The sequence below is a fragment of the Cebus imitator genome, unplaced genomic scaffold (assembly GCF_001604975.1).
Source record: "Cebus imitator isolate Cc_AM_T3 unplaced genomic scaffold, Cebus_imitator-1.0 Scaffold339, whole genome shotgun sequence".
Taxonomy (NCBI): domain Eukaryota; kingdom Metazoa; phylum Chordata; class Mammalia; order Primates; family Cebidae; genus Cebus; species Cebus imitator.
The window spans coordinates 1,031,504-1,043,946 of NW_016107654.1; the positions used below are offsets into that span (position 1 = coordinate 1,031,504).

Here is a 12,443-nt window from a genome sequence, read left to right on the forward strand (position 1 = left end):
CCCTCAGGCCCTGACCCTCAGGCCCCTGACCCTCGGCCCCTGACCCTCAACCCCTGACCTTCGGCCCCTGACCATCAGGCCTTGGCCCTCAGGTCCTGACCCTCAGCCCTGACCGTCAGGCCCCTGACCCTCAGGCCCCTGACCCTCAGGCCCCTGACCCTCAACCCCTGACCCTCAGGCCCCTGACCCTCAACCCCTGACCCTCAGGCCCTGACCCTCAGGCCCCTGACCCTCAACCCCTGACCCTCAGGCCCCTGACCCTCAGCTCCTGAGTGTCAGGCCTCAGACCCGCCAAGGAGGGCTGGTTCTGCTCATGTGGTATCTCCCCTCGCCCTGGTCCCTACTACCTGCTCCGCTTCACTCCAAGTCTGTCACAAAAAGAGGGGCCCTTTCTCCTGAATTGTGATGGGGTGCCCACTTCTCTGACGGCCACTGTCCCGTCAGGCGGTGGCCTGGCCTGGATCCCATTGTCCATGGCTACCAGCTGGCCCCCGGCTGGGCGTGCCAGTGTCCTAACCAGGATACAAACCTGCTGGGCTGGCCTGGTGGGTGTCACCGCCAGCTTGGCTCGGGCACACCTTTTGTTCTGTGTCTTGTGGATTCCATCTCTGGATGTGTCCTGAAGACAAGGGTGAAGGGTACACCTCAGGTCACGGCGTCACTCAGCAAGTCAGAGGTTGGAGGACCCCAGCAGGAAGGTGCCTGACAACAGGCGAGTGGGTCCCCAGTGACCAGGGCCACTGGAGGCAGGCTGTGCTCCCCCCCACGGCCTATGGGTCCTGAGCTGGCAGGAGGCCCAGCCTCGTTTGGCTGTGGGGCAGGTGTTTCCTTCTACTGCCTGGCGGTTTGCTTGGCAGGTCCTGAGGAGGACAGGCTGGGAGGGCAGGGGCCTCTCTCCCAGCCTGGAACAGCAGGTTCAGGGAGGAGGCTGAGCTTAACCCTGGCCATGCCAGCCTGCAGCCAACTTCCTTGGGCAATGCTTGCCTGTTCTGCAGAGGGAACAGCCCCTGGGGGCTCCAACTTCAGTGACACCTTTAGTCTAGAGCCTTGTATGGGGGATGCTTCGGGAGGCATGGCTTGGGGGTCCTGCTCAGACAGCGGTAGCCAGTATCCCCCAGACCTTTCCAAGTTGGTAGGGGAATCCCTTGGGTGCCAGCAGCCCTCCTGACCACAGCTTTGCCAGGAGCGTGAGCCAGACCCTCCCAGAAGCAGTGGGGAGGGAGGCTGGGTGCAAGCCCACCCCCTGAGCCCTCCTTGGTCCCATCCTGCCCTGGCCCTGGAGGAAGGTGACCTGCAGCCAGCTGGAGCCCAGCCCCACACTGAGCTGCCGAAACCCTTAAGCTGGGAGGAAGCTGAGGCTGAGGCTACCTGCTGCCAGCCCCCCAAGGTTGCCAGGCCACTGCACCCACACAGGGCCTGCAGTGCTGCCCACTCCGTTTCCTGAGGGACTGCCCCTCAGGCCAGGCCAGCCCCACTGCTGCCTCTGCCTCCAGCACCTGTCCACCCTACCTGTCCCATTCCCAGGGCAGGCTGTCATGGCTCCCAGAATCGCAGTGCCCAAGGGCAAGTGAAACATTGGCTTCAGGCACCCTGAGGCCCTGCCCCCCACCCTCACCTCACAGTCCCACTGTGAAGTCAGCACCTTCTGACAGTTCCGTCAGAGGTGGGCAGTGGCCAGGGCTGGACATGGCCCCCGGTCTCTGGCCTCGGTCCTGCCTGCGTGGCAGCGCCCTGGGCCTCACATGCTTCTCCGTTCTGCTCATCCCTGCTGCAGGTACCGCCTCCTGCCGTGCACCCCGCACCCAGCCAGGGTTCCCCTTTCCCAGGCAAGGCAGGAGCACTGGTGTCCTTCTGGGGGCCCCCAGGGCAGGGGCAGACCTGGGGGCCCTCCTCAGGCAGGTGACCAGCCCCGCGGCCATGTGGCCCTGTCTCTGCAGCTGGAACCTACTGTGAATGCAGCCTTGGCCTCAGCCGCGAGGCCCTCATCGCCCTCCTGGTGGTGCTGGCGGGCGTCAGCGCCAGCTGCTTCTGTGCCCTCGTCATCGTGGCAATTGGCGTCTTGCGGGCCAAGGGGTGCGTGAACCCGGGGGCCAGGAGTGAGTGGGAGCGAGGCCAGGCTTTCCACCCTGGGCCCTTAGTCTTGCAAGAGGGGCCTTTGCCCCCTGGGTGGGATGTCACCTAGGGCAGGAATGGTGTTTCCCAGACATGTGCTGGGAGAGGTCCGGGGCCCAGCGCTCTTCCAGGACTCATGTTGGCCTTCATCCGCTCAGTGAAACATGCCCGAGACTACAGAACAACAGGTGAGCACTGGAGAGGCCCTGGCGGGGGTGCGCTGTCCCAGGGGAGGAACTGGGGGGGCACACTGTTGCAGGGGAGACCCTCGAGGGGGATGGTGTGCTGTCCCGGGGAGGCCTGGGGAGGTGCTGTCTTAGCGGAGGCCTTTGAGGGGGGGTGCTGTTCCAGGGAGGCCCTGGGGGGGGTCTGTCGCAGGGGAGGTCCTTGAGGGGGGCGCCGTCCCAGGGGAGGCCTGGGGGTGGTGCTAAGGGGAGGACCTCAAGGGGGGTCACTCTTCCAGGGGAGGCCCTGTGTGGGGGGCTGTCCCAGGGAAGGCCCTCAAGGGGGGCGCTGTCCCAGGGGAGGCCCTGTGGGTGGGGGTGCTGTCCAAGGGGGGACCCTGTGGGGGTGGTGCTGTCCCAGGGGAGGCCTTGGGGGAGCACGGTTCCACATGCTGGCCTGCTCTGGGCGGGGAAGGGAGGGTCAGGGCCCCACCAGCCTGTGCTGACCCGGCCCCTGTCATGCAGGTTGGTGGAGAATTTTGGGGTCCAGGAAGATCGCATGGACCTGCATCCAGTATATGTGGAGTCCCAGCTGTTGGACACTGACCTGGAGGTCTCCGTGATGCCCCCACTGGAAGATGAGAGCCTCGTGGCCATCTCCGTGGAGGCTACCCCAGAGCCGCTGCCACCCCCACCCCTACCACCTGAGTAGGGCTGAGGCAGCGGGGGGAGGGAAATAAACCGTATTTAGTGGTTGTGCACTGTCCTCCCTGCAGGCTCTCACACCCCTCAAGGCTGCATCGTGGGGGGTGCACTCGCCTATGGGTCTCATCAAAGTGGGCGCCCAGGCCCACACCAGGTTCCCTGTTCCTCTGCCCCAGGACAGGAAACCACACCCCCAATGTGTTTCTACCTTCTCTGCCACAGCTGGTCAGTCCGGCTCCTCCCGGCACCCTGCTTTTGAAAGCCCCTAGAACAGGACCTGCAACTGACAGCTCCGGAGGCCGCTGGGTTTAACAGGACTTGGGCTGATGCCCCATCCCCACTCCACTGGCAGCGCCCCAGGCGGTCCAGAAGAGTCCTGGGGGGAGGGAGGGAGCGGGCATCCTCTCCTGCCTGGGTGTGCTGTCTCCCTACACCCCAAGGCCTGTGTCCAGTTCGGGCCCCATCCACCATGGGAACGGACCATCCCTGCTTGGAGCCACTCAGCAGGTGCACACTGGGCTCACTTTGCTGAGCCTGAGTGGGGCCGAGGCCGGTGAGGAGCAGGACCTCTGGGCTACGTTGTGTGTGGGTGCCGGTGGCAGCCATGAGGTCGTCGGGTGCAGGTGGGCGGCGTCCTGCTGCTCAGGGCTCGGCGGGCGCCTGGTGGTGAATCAGGCGGGGCGAGGTGGTCCCAATAGTGCTGTGGCCGGCGCCGTGCCAAGAGCAGTCTGGAGCTCCGGGACAGGTGGCCGGCGGAGCTGGGCGTTGGCTGTTTGCCCCGCCCCCGCCCCAAGCGTGGATCCAGCCGTGGGACAGGAACTGCCTGCACTCGCGCCAGAGAATATTTGTACAGGCGCCGCAGGAACGCGCTCCGCGGACGACAGGCTCCGGGGACACACAGGCAGCGGGCCTCCCACCGCGGGTGCCGGGGGGCTGCCCCCATGCAGAGTTCCTCCTGGTCGCGGCCTCGGCCGCCGAGGCCGCCGCTGCTGCCGCTGCTGCTGCTGCTGTCGCTGTCGCCTTGGCCTGTCTGGGCCCAGGTGTCGGCCACGGCCTCGCCCTCGGGGTCCCCAGGCGCCTGGGACTGCCCCGAGGTGTGCACGTGCGAGCCGGGCGGCCTGGCCACCTGCTCTGCACTTGCGCTGCCCGCTGTGCCCGCGGGCCTGAGCCTGCGCCTCCGCGAGCTGCTGCTGGACCACAACCACCTCCGCGCGCTGCCACCCGGTGCCTTCGCGGGAGCGGGCGCGCTACAGCGCCTGGATCTGCGCGAGAACGGGCTGCACTCGGTGCACGTGCGAGCCTTCTGGGGCCTGGGCGCGCTACAGCTGCTGGACCTGAGCGCCAACCAGTTGGAAGCGCTGGCACCCGGGACCTTCGCGCCGCTGCGCGCGCTGCGCACCCTCTCTCTGGCCGGCAACCGGCTGGCGCGCCTGGAGCCCGCGGCGCTGGGCGCGCTCCCGCTGCTGCGCTCACTCAGCCTGCAGGACAACGCGCTGGCGGCACTGGCGCCGGGGCTGCTGGCCCGCCTGCCCGCCCTAGACGCGCTGCACCTGCACGGCAACCCCTGGGCCTGCGGCTGCGCGCTGCGCCCGCTGTGCGCCTGGCTGCGCCGGCACCCGCTGCCCACGTCAGGTGAGCTGTCCCGGACGCGGGGCGGGGTCTGCGGGGCGGGGCGGCCGCCACCGCCTGACGCCGCGCCTGTGTCCGTGTCCCTCAGAGGCCGAGGCGGCGCTCTGCGTGTGGCCTGGACGCCTGACGCTCAGCCCGCTGACTGCCTTCCCCGACGCCGCCTTCCGCCACTGCGCGCAGCCGCTCGCCCTGCGGGACCTGGCCGTGGTCTACACGCTCGGGCCGGCCTCCTTCCTCGTCAGCGTGGCCGCCTGCCTGGCTCTGGGCTCCGTGCTCACCGCCTGCAGCGCGCGCCGCCGCCGCCGCGCCGCCGCCCTCCGCCGGCCGAGGAGACCGCGGGACCCAGACTCCGATCCCGACCCCCACTGCTCGGTCCCGCCCGCGGACCCGGGGATCCCCGCCGCCGCCGCCGCCCGAGCCTGAGCAGCTGCGGCCGCCTTGGGCGCTGGAAGCTTCTTCCCCAACGCCTTTGCCCTCCCTTTACTCTCTGTCGGCGTCAACAAGCGACACAGACCGAAACCTGCGTGACATTCCTTTAGGCATCACCACTGCATACACCGGGAGGTGGGGGGTGGAGGGGCAGAGCGCGCCGCGCATGGGCCGCACGGGGAAGGCACGAGCTCGGGCCCTGGGAGCGCTGGTCCTGTACAAGGTGGCGGGCCGGGCACGCACCCGGAGCGAGGGCGGGGGCGGGCGGGTGGCGCTCTCCTGTGCCAGGGTGCAGGGCAGGGTGGAAGACAGTCCCGAACCAGCGTCCGGGGAAGCCCGTTCTGGGCCGCAGGCCGGACAAGGAGTCGAGGGGGTTGGCCCTCTCGAGTCCGGAGGAGGAGGAGGAGACTGCCCGAGGCGGCGGGAGCCCGAGCGCCTCCGGGAGGCGCTGCCGGCCGGGAAGTCAGGGACGGCCATAGGGGGACGGCAGGGCCAGCCCCGGCGTGAAGGGTCAAGGGGAAGACGGGGCGTGGGTGGGCGGTGCCGCAAGAAGAGGGGAGGGTGGAGCTCAGGCTGCAGAGGAGCGCTTGCGCCCGAGGAGGGGCGACCCAGCCAGCTGGGGCCGTGGGCCCCGCTGTGGCTCAGGCTGGTGCTGCGGGAAGGATGGAGCTGCCGTCTCTGCTCCAAGCCCCTCCGCCTGGGGCCACGTAGCTCCCTCTCCCCACTGCTCGGAGACCCCAGGGCCCTGCCTCTGCCGGAGCGCCCTGCGGCCCTGCCCAGCCGACTCAGCTCTGCCCCTTCCTCAGCCGCGCCGGTCCGCACCTCGGTCCAGCAGGGGCTGCCCGCCAGGCAGCGGGGCGGGCGGGCGGACGGACGGGAGGCCCAGGGTGGGCAGTCTCTGGGGCGGGTGGGCTTCCCTCAGGCCTTCCCGAGCAGCAGGACCCATCAGTGTCCTTGGCCGGGCTAACTGGGCAGGTGGGCGCCTCCGGGGGCCTCACACCACGGTGCTGACCGAGGGATCTGAGAGGTTGAGCGGGCCCGTGATATCAGTGGGATGGTACTGCTGCAAAATAGAAATACACAGACAAGGCGCCCGTTAGCCCCACGCCGGGGGCACGCGCGGGGCCGGGACGGGGTGGGCCGGCCAGCCGGCCAACCAGCGGGCGGGCAGGCGCAGCCTGGGGGAGGCTGGGGGTGCTCCTCCCCCGACCCCGTGGTGCTCCGGGGCTCTGCGTGGGCCGGGCCGCTGTCCCGTCCGTCTGTCTGTCTGTCTGCGGGGGAGGGGGCAGAGGAGGGCGGGCGGGGAGTCTCAGCTCTCCCTATGACGGGAACACAGCTGCAGCTGGCCCTCCTCCCTCTCAATAGCGCGTCGCGGCAGCACTGTGTCTTTTTGGTTTTGCAAAGCGCCGCGTCCACCCCCGGTGCTCTATAAATAAGAACCAACAATCAATACCCGCTGGCCCCGCCGGCCGCCAGGGACCCCAGCCCTCAGCGCCCAGTGCCGCCCTGGCCCGGACCGGCCACAGGACGGGGCAGAGGATCTCCGCAGCCGGACTGACCCCACCCTGCCCATAGGAGCCCCCCACCCAGGCCTCCCTCTGAACAAGCTCACAGTCCCAGAGACCAGGTGGGAGGTGGGCTGCCCTCCCCTGCCCAGACCCCCAGCTGGCAGTGCCCCCCACAGTTCAGCCTCGCAGGGTGGGGCCAGCCCCAGATGCCATGTGATGCCAGGGCTGGCCCCAGAGGACGATGTCTGGTGCCCAGGGAGGCTTGGGTGAGGGTTCCGCTGGGAACATGTTCCTGGGAGGGCACCATGAGGGTCTCTGAGCTGCACCTGGCCCAGCTCCAGGCAGGGCCCTGGGACCCAGTGTCACCCTCTGAAAGTGACCCATCACCTGCAAGACGTTTGTGCTTGCCCCCCCACCCCGTGGCTGTCTGTCCCAAATTGCTGCTTCCCCTGTCTGCTCTTCCCTGGACACCCGCTCTTCCCCAACCTGCCCAGTCCACGGTCCCTGCGCTATTCCCCCTCCCTGCTCCCTGCGCCCTCTAGCGGGACTCCTGGCTCAGACGCTGCAGCATTGGCTTTGCCCGCTTTCCAGGGCACGGGTGGCCCCAGGAATGGTGCTTCCACCTGCTCCTTGAGCTTCCAGTGGATCCCAGCCCTACAGGCTCTCGCTGTCCACCCGTCCTGCATGCCGAGTCCCTTTCCCGGGAGGCTGAGCAGCCAGGCCTCAGGGTCCCTCTTGCGGCACCCTGGTGGCTTCACCTTGGCACTTGGGTTGCTCGATGCCAAGTCCTGTCTGTGCCCTGCAGTCCTGCCCCACTTCCAGTGCATTGAGGGGCGGGTGACTGCAAATCCCACTTCCTCATGGGGCTTAAGCTTTGTGGTGATGCTGCCTACAGGCTGGGGGGCTTCCTGCGGGCCAGACTAGCCCCTGGACTTCAGGGTGGCCACTGGGTTGAGGATTTCTGGGCAGAGCCCCTCCCCACCATGCTGCCTGGGCCTACGGTGCTGCTAGCAAGGCTGGGTCTGCTCTGGGGGCCTCTGGTCCGAGTGTGTGTATCCCACGCAGCCACAGCTGCTCCAAGCAGGAGGTAGGAGAATTCTGAGCTCCAAAGGGCAGAAGGCCTGGCTCTGTGGGGTGGGCCCTGAGGGGTGGCTGGGGTCAGGAACTGAGGTGTTCGTCTCCCTTCCAGAGGCCTCCCTGTCTGGGAACCTCAGTGTCTGCAGGCCAGGGATTATGGGGTCGCCCCTACCCGTTCTCAGACCCTCTGGGAGCTGCCGCCACACCTCCTGGGGGGCCCCTGCTCAGCCTGGGGTGGGAGCCACCCCTTCTGGTCCCACCCCGCTCCCTGCCTGACAGGCCCCTGTGGCCAGTTCCAACTCCAGGCCCCAGCCGTCCACCCAGATGGACCCAGGCCCGGCCCCCAGCCCCCGGCCCACACAGAGACCACATGGAAGATGCGACACGCATGGCTCTGGTGAGACAGGTGAGACAGGTGTCTGGGGGGCAGGGCCAGTGGCCAGACAGACGGACGGGATGGGACATCACAGCCACCCCCTCCAGGGCCGTCGCAGGGGTGAAGTGAGGGCGGCGGGCCCCTCTGGGAGAGGCGAGAGAAACAGGGACATAACAGAAGTGACGTGGCCTCCTGGCGGCTGAGGTCCAGGATGGGGCCGAGCTGGGCTCCCAGGGCCCCAGGCCTGGCCCCGAGAGGTGGCGTGGCTGACTGACTGACCAACGACATGACAGCTTCAAGATGGCGTGTGGGTCATGGCAGGGAGGCGGGCGGGCGGACTAACGGAGACACACGGGGAAAGCCGAGGACCCAGGAGGGCCGGGAGAAAGGGCCAGAGAGAGAGCACCACACGGGCGGGCTGGGCAGAGCGGCCGCCGGGGCAGATGGGCAGAGTGGGCCACAGGAGCCCGGGGCCGGGGGGGAGATGGGGCGGGAGACACACGCAGGGCAGGGGCAGGTGGAGTCGGACGCGGGACTGGGGTGCTCTCCCCCTTACCGTGTCTTTGGAGGACCTACGCCTCTTGAAGCTGGAAGCCAGGGTGGAGGTGATAGCCCTAAATGTGGCTTTCTTTTTAGGGTCAGGCTCTGCTCTACCACTCTTTCTATCCTAAAATGAATATGTATAAGTGATTAGATGGCTAGGGTGGAGGCCACACCTGCCCTCGCCTGCTCCTGGGTGGGCCGCTGCCCAGCCTGGCCGGCCACGTGGGCCCTCGCTCCTGCCTGCCTCCCTGTGCTGGACAGACGGGCCGACAGTGGATGCTCGAGGGTGGCCTCTTCTCCTGCCCAGGGTCTCGGGCCTGACCTTGCTCATGCTGGGACTGGGCTTGGGGGATCTCGGCTGGCTCTTCCTGGGAGGTCCGCCTGGCTCCCTGGCTCCTGGGTGGCCCTGGCTTACAGGCGTCCCGAGGAGAAGGAGTCCTCTGAGGACTGGAGGAGTTGCCACTCAGGCCACGCCAGCTGTCTGCGTGGAGGCCACTGACCCCCAAGGGGCACACACCAAGATTCAGGAAGGGGCCGAGGGCCGGAGGCAGGTATCGAGGTGGAATTGGAGTGACAGAGGCAGCTCCCAGGACTCTGGCCTCAGGTCTGATGGCCAAGTGGCCTGTGCTGGCCAGTGGTGGCAGCAGCCAGGTCCCCAGGGGACCTGTGGGGCCAAGAGCAAGAGTGGGCAGATGAGAGGTGTGGGGCTGCAACAACCCCCTCCCCCAGCAGCCCTGGCTGCAATGTCAGCTTCATCTCAGGACACAGGCTCCAGGACCGCACCCGGAGAAAGAGAAGAGATGGAGTGAACGGGAACTCGACCGCAGCCACAGGCCCTGAGGCCTGTACAGGCCCACTACCCACCCTGTCCCAGGTGGGCCGTGGCTGCCCTTGCTGGCGGCAAATTCTCATGGATGCGACCTGGCCACCAGGCAGGACCAGGCCTGGCCCAATTCGGATCAGAGTCACGGAGCACAAGGACGGCAGGAAGGGGGTCTCCAAAGGGTGGCAAGGGGGCTTGGGTCGGCGGAGGGCAAAATGCATCTTGGACTCACGTGCCATACACAGGCGGGCCCCTGTCTTACCCTGCCTGATTGCCTTCCTATGGAATGGGTACCGGCGGGCGACTCTGGAGACAGAGGGGCCAGGCGGAGGCTTGGAGCAGGGTGCGTGGCCTCCCTTGGCCCCGGCTTTGCAGTGGGCAGCCACCTGCAGGCAGCCCCCCACCAGTGCTGCCCCCGTGCCCTGGGAGCACTCACCATTGCCCCTGGCCATGGCTCCTAGCTCCAGTCCTGCCCACCGGAGCCAGAGCCAGTGCCACGGCCTTCGGGGATGGAGGAGGGCCGTGGCCAGGCCGGGCCCTGGGCACCAGGCCTCGGAGGGTGGCCTGCCCTACCTGCAGGTTCTTTCTCCACACGTTCACTGCTGCAAAAGCCAGCTGCATCTGCTTCCGGCGGGCGTCCTTGTGCCGCTTGTAGGCGATCTCAATGAAAATCAGGAAGATCCCGGCCACGATGCCCCCAGCCACCAGCATGAAGACCCCTGTGTGCCAGGATCCAGAGCCTCAGTTGCCGGCCAGGGAGGCCACAGTCCACAGAGAGCCCACCGGAGTGTCAGGGAAGCCGCACCTGCCATGTTCTCAAAAGTGAGGGTCGCAGGGGCGTTGCTGCGTGAGTCACATTCCTGATACCGAACCCACGTCTTGTCCAGGTCTTCCATGAAGCCATTCTCGTGGGACCTGGGGGTGGGAGCTAGTGAGCCTGTGGTGGGTGGTGCCTGGGGGGGGGGATGAGGCAAGGTGGGGGCAGGGGGGCCAGGGCGGGGCCGGTGGGGTGGGGTGGGGTGGAGCATGGAGTGGGCAGCACCTGGCCCGGGTGTGAAGTCTGTGGTGGCCTCGGAGTGGTCCAGCACTGGGGAGGGCGTCCACCTCTGGTGGAGGGGCAGAGGAGGGACAGGGGTGCCCGGGTACTCACTTGAGGATGGACAGGGACACGTTCTGCTTCCAGGGGCTGTCTTTGCGCATACCGATGCCGAAGCCGGAGCGAAAGAACAGCTCTCCCGTCGTCACCAGGTCACACTTCTGTGAGGCCTCGAACTCCAGCACCGCAGAGTCCCAGATGAAGGCGTGCAGCTTGCTGCCGGCAGAGATGGGGTCAGGGGAGCCCTGGTCCCGCCAGCCTGGAAGCCCCGCGTGCGTGACCTCCGGGGTGCCCGGCTTGGCTGCTCTCCTGCCTGGGGGAGGCCGCCCCTCCTGGCCCCGCACTGCTCCCTCCCCGGCCTCACTTGTCCCTCACGGCCTGGATGGCCTCCGCCGCACTCTCATAGTTGTGCTTCTCCATGTGCCGGTACATGGTGCTCAGCTCCACCTGCCGCCGGAAGTAGATGTCCACGGAGCTCTGCTTCACGGTGGCATAGATGAACTTGTCCGAGGGGTTCCTCAGCTGCAGGGTCAGAGGGCAGGGCTCCAGCAGCGGCTCCCCAGGCCCGTACCCGGGCGGACCCCCGCTCACCTGGAGCTCCCTCCCCCAGCGCGACCAGGCCTCACCCGAGGGTCGTTGATGCCCGTGATGCGCTCCTCAGGCCGGTCGAGCACCAGGAAGGCCGCCAGGTTGGCGGTGTAGGAGGCCACGATGATCATGGCAAAGCCGGCCCACACCATGCCCAGGATGCGCGCGGAGAAGCTTCTGGGGGCGCCTGTGGGCGGTCGGCGGGGTGTGGGGTTCAGTCGGACCCTAGAGGGCCGGGGCGGGGCCGGGCGGGCCGGGCGGGTGGGGCCTTACCTTCCCCGATGCCGGAGTTGAGCAGGACGCCCCAGGAGAACCACATGGCCGAGGACAGGGTCAGTGCGTCCTCCTCCTCATCCTCACTGTTCACCTTGAATCGACCGAAGGGGCTGCGGGGCGCAGAGGGCGGGCGGGAGAGAGGGCGGGCGAGGCGGCCCGGTCCCGCCCCACCCCTCGCCGGCCCCACCCCCCGCGGATGGAGGTGTCTGGGCTCCGGGTCGCGCTCACCTGAAGCGGTCCAGCAGGTACAGCATCACGGCCACCACGTGCACCGACAGCCCCACCAGCAGCCACAGTGTGCTCTGGAACGGCTGCATGAACGAGTCCAGCGTGCTCCGGGGGATCTCCTGCGGGGGGTCGCGGGGCACGCGGGGTCAGCGCCGCCCGGGCGCTCCGGGCACCCCCTGCCACCCGGCCCCTGCGCACCTTCTTGACCAGAATGGTCAAGCCCTGGTACTTGAAGGGCTTGGAAAACTCGATGTACTGCGCGCGCTCATTGTTGATGGTCAGCGGCGCCACGATCATGTCTGCCTGCCCGCTGAGCAGCTCGCCCATCATCCCGTTCCACTCCTTCTTGTTGCTGTTGTTCACCTGAGAGGCGCCAGAGCCGGCGGGGATGCAGACAGCGTCCACCCACTGAAGCCGCCCTAGCGCACCCCGGAGTCCTGCCCTGCCCCAGACCCTAACCCAGCTCACAGGCACCACCCCCCTCCAGCCCCGCCCCGCCCCACAGGCCGCGCCCACTCCACACCCCACCCCTTCCAAGCCCCCGTCCACAGGCCCCACCCACGCCGGGCCACAACCCACACAGCAAGCCCCGCCTACCCCATGCCCCACCCACTCCAGGACCTCCCGCCTGCAGGCCCCGCCCACTCCATGCCCCACCTGGGCTTTCAGGACCCTCCCATGCCGCGCCACAACCCAGCCGGCAAGCCCTGCTTACTCCACGCCCCACTCACTCCAGGACCCCGGCCCGTCGGCCCCTCCATGCCAGGCCCCACCCAGCTCTCAGGCCCCGCCCACTCCATACCCCGCCCACTCCACGCCCCACCCACTCCAGGACCCCCGCCCACCGGTCCCTCCATGCCAGGCCCCACCCAGCCCTCAGGCCCCGCCC

At 68.1% G+C, this 12,443-nt stretch overlaps 4 protein-coding genes across 12 annotated transcripts in view; 2 read left to right on the top strand and 2 right to left on the bottom strand.

The window, feature by feature from the left end:
- C8G (complement C8 gamma chain) overlaps positions 1-12,443 on the bottom strand; it is a 618,926-nt gene that overhangs the window by 395,385 nt on the left and 211,098 nt on the right. The window lies entirely within an intron of this gene.
- Positions 275-3,033, top strand: TMEM210 (transmembrane protein 210). Of its 2 annotated transcripts, none has more exons than XM_017505576.2 (4): positions 275-712; positions 1,938-2,073; positions 2,271-2,300; positions 2,802-3,033. In XM_017505576.2, exons 1-4 carry the CDS (start codon positions 613-615, stop codon positions 2,986-2,988), a joined length of 453 nt encoding a protein of 150 aa, XP_017361065.1. In that variant the 5' UTR covers positions 275-612; the 3' UTR covers positions 2,989-3,033. The 2 variants fall into 2 exon arrangements, with proteins under 2 accessions (XP_017361065.1, XP_017361066.1); XM_017505577.2 differs by lacking the exon at positions 275-712 and adding an exon at positions 1,687-1,774.
- LRRC26 (leucine rich repeat containing 26) lies at positions 3,309-5,129 on the top strand. Its single transcript, XM_017505559.2, has 2 exons — positions 3,309-4,613; positions 4,699-5,129. The coding sequence occupies exons 1-2, from the start codon at positions 3,923-3,925 to the stop codon at positions 5,031-5,033; spliced, it is 1,026 nt and encodes a 341-aa protein (XP_017361048.1). The 5' UTR covers positions 3,309-3,922; the 3' UTR covers positions 5,034-5,129.
- GRIN1 (glutamate ionotropic receptor NMDA type subunit 1) overlaps positions 5,126-12,443 on the bottom strand; it is a 33,415-nt gene continuing 26,097 nt past the window's right edge. For 2 of the 8 annotated variants that reach the window (XM_017505522.2, XM_017505524.2), the window contains 10 exons: positions 11,753-11,917; positions 11,555-11,673; positions 11,324-11,436; positions 11,089-11,237; positions 10,827-10,984; positions 10,517-10,678; positions 10,172-10,281; positions 9,940-10,085; positions 8,557-8,667; positions 5,126-6,465 (listed from right to left, as the gene is read on the bottom strand). In XM_017505522.2, coding sequence (XP_017361011.1) covers positions 6,349-6,465; positions 8,557-8,667; positions 9,940-10,085; positions 10,172-10,281; positions 10,517-10,678; positions 10,827-10,984; positions 11,089-11,237; positions 11,324-11,436; positions 11,555-11,673; positions 11,753-11,917 — 1,350 coding nt within the window. In that variant the 3' untranslated portion in view covers positions 5,126-6,348. The remainder of the gene's footprint in view (positions 6,466-8,556; positions 8,668-9,939; positions 10,086-10,171; positions 10,282-10,516; positions 10,679-10,826; positions 10,985-11,088; positions 11,238-11,323; positions 11,437-11,554; positions 11,674-11,752; positions 11,918-12,443) is intronic. The other 6 variants (XM_017505523.2, XM_017505526.2, XM_017505530.1 and 3 more) reach the window with 3 other exon arrangements.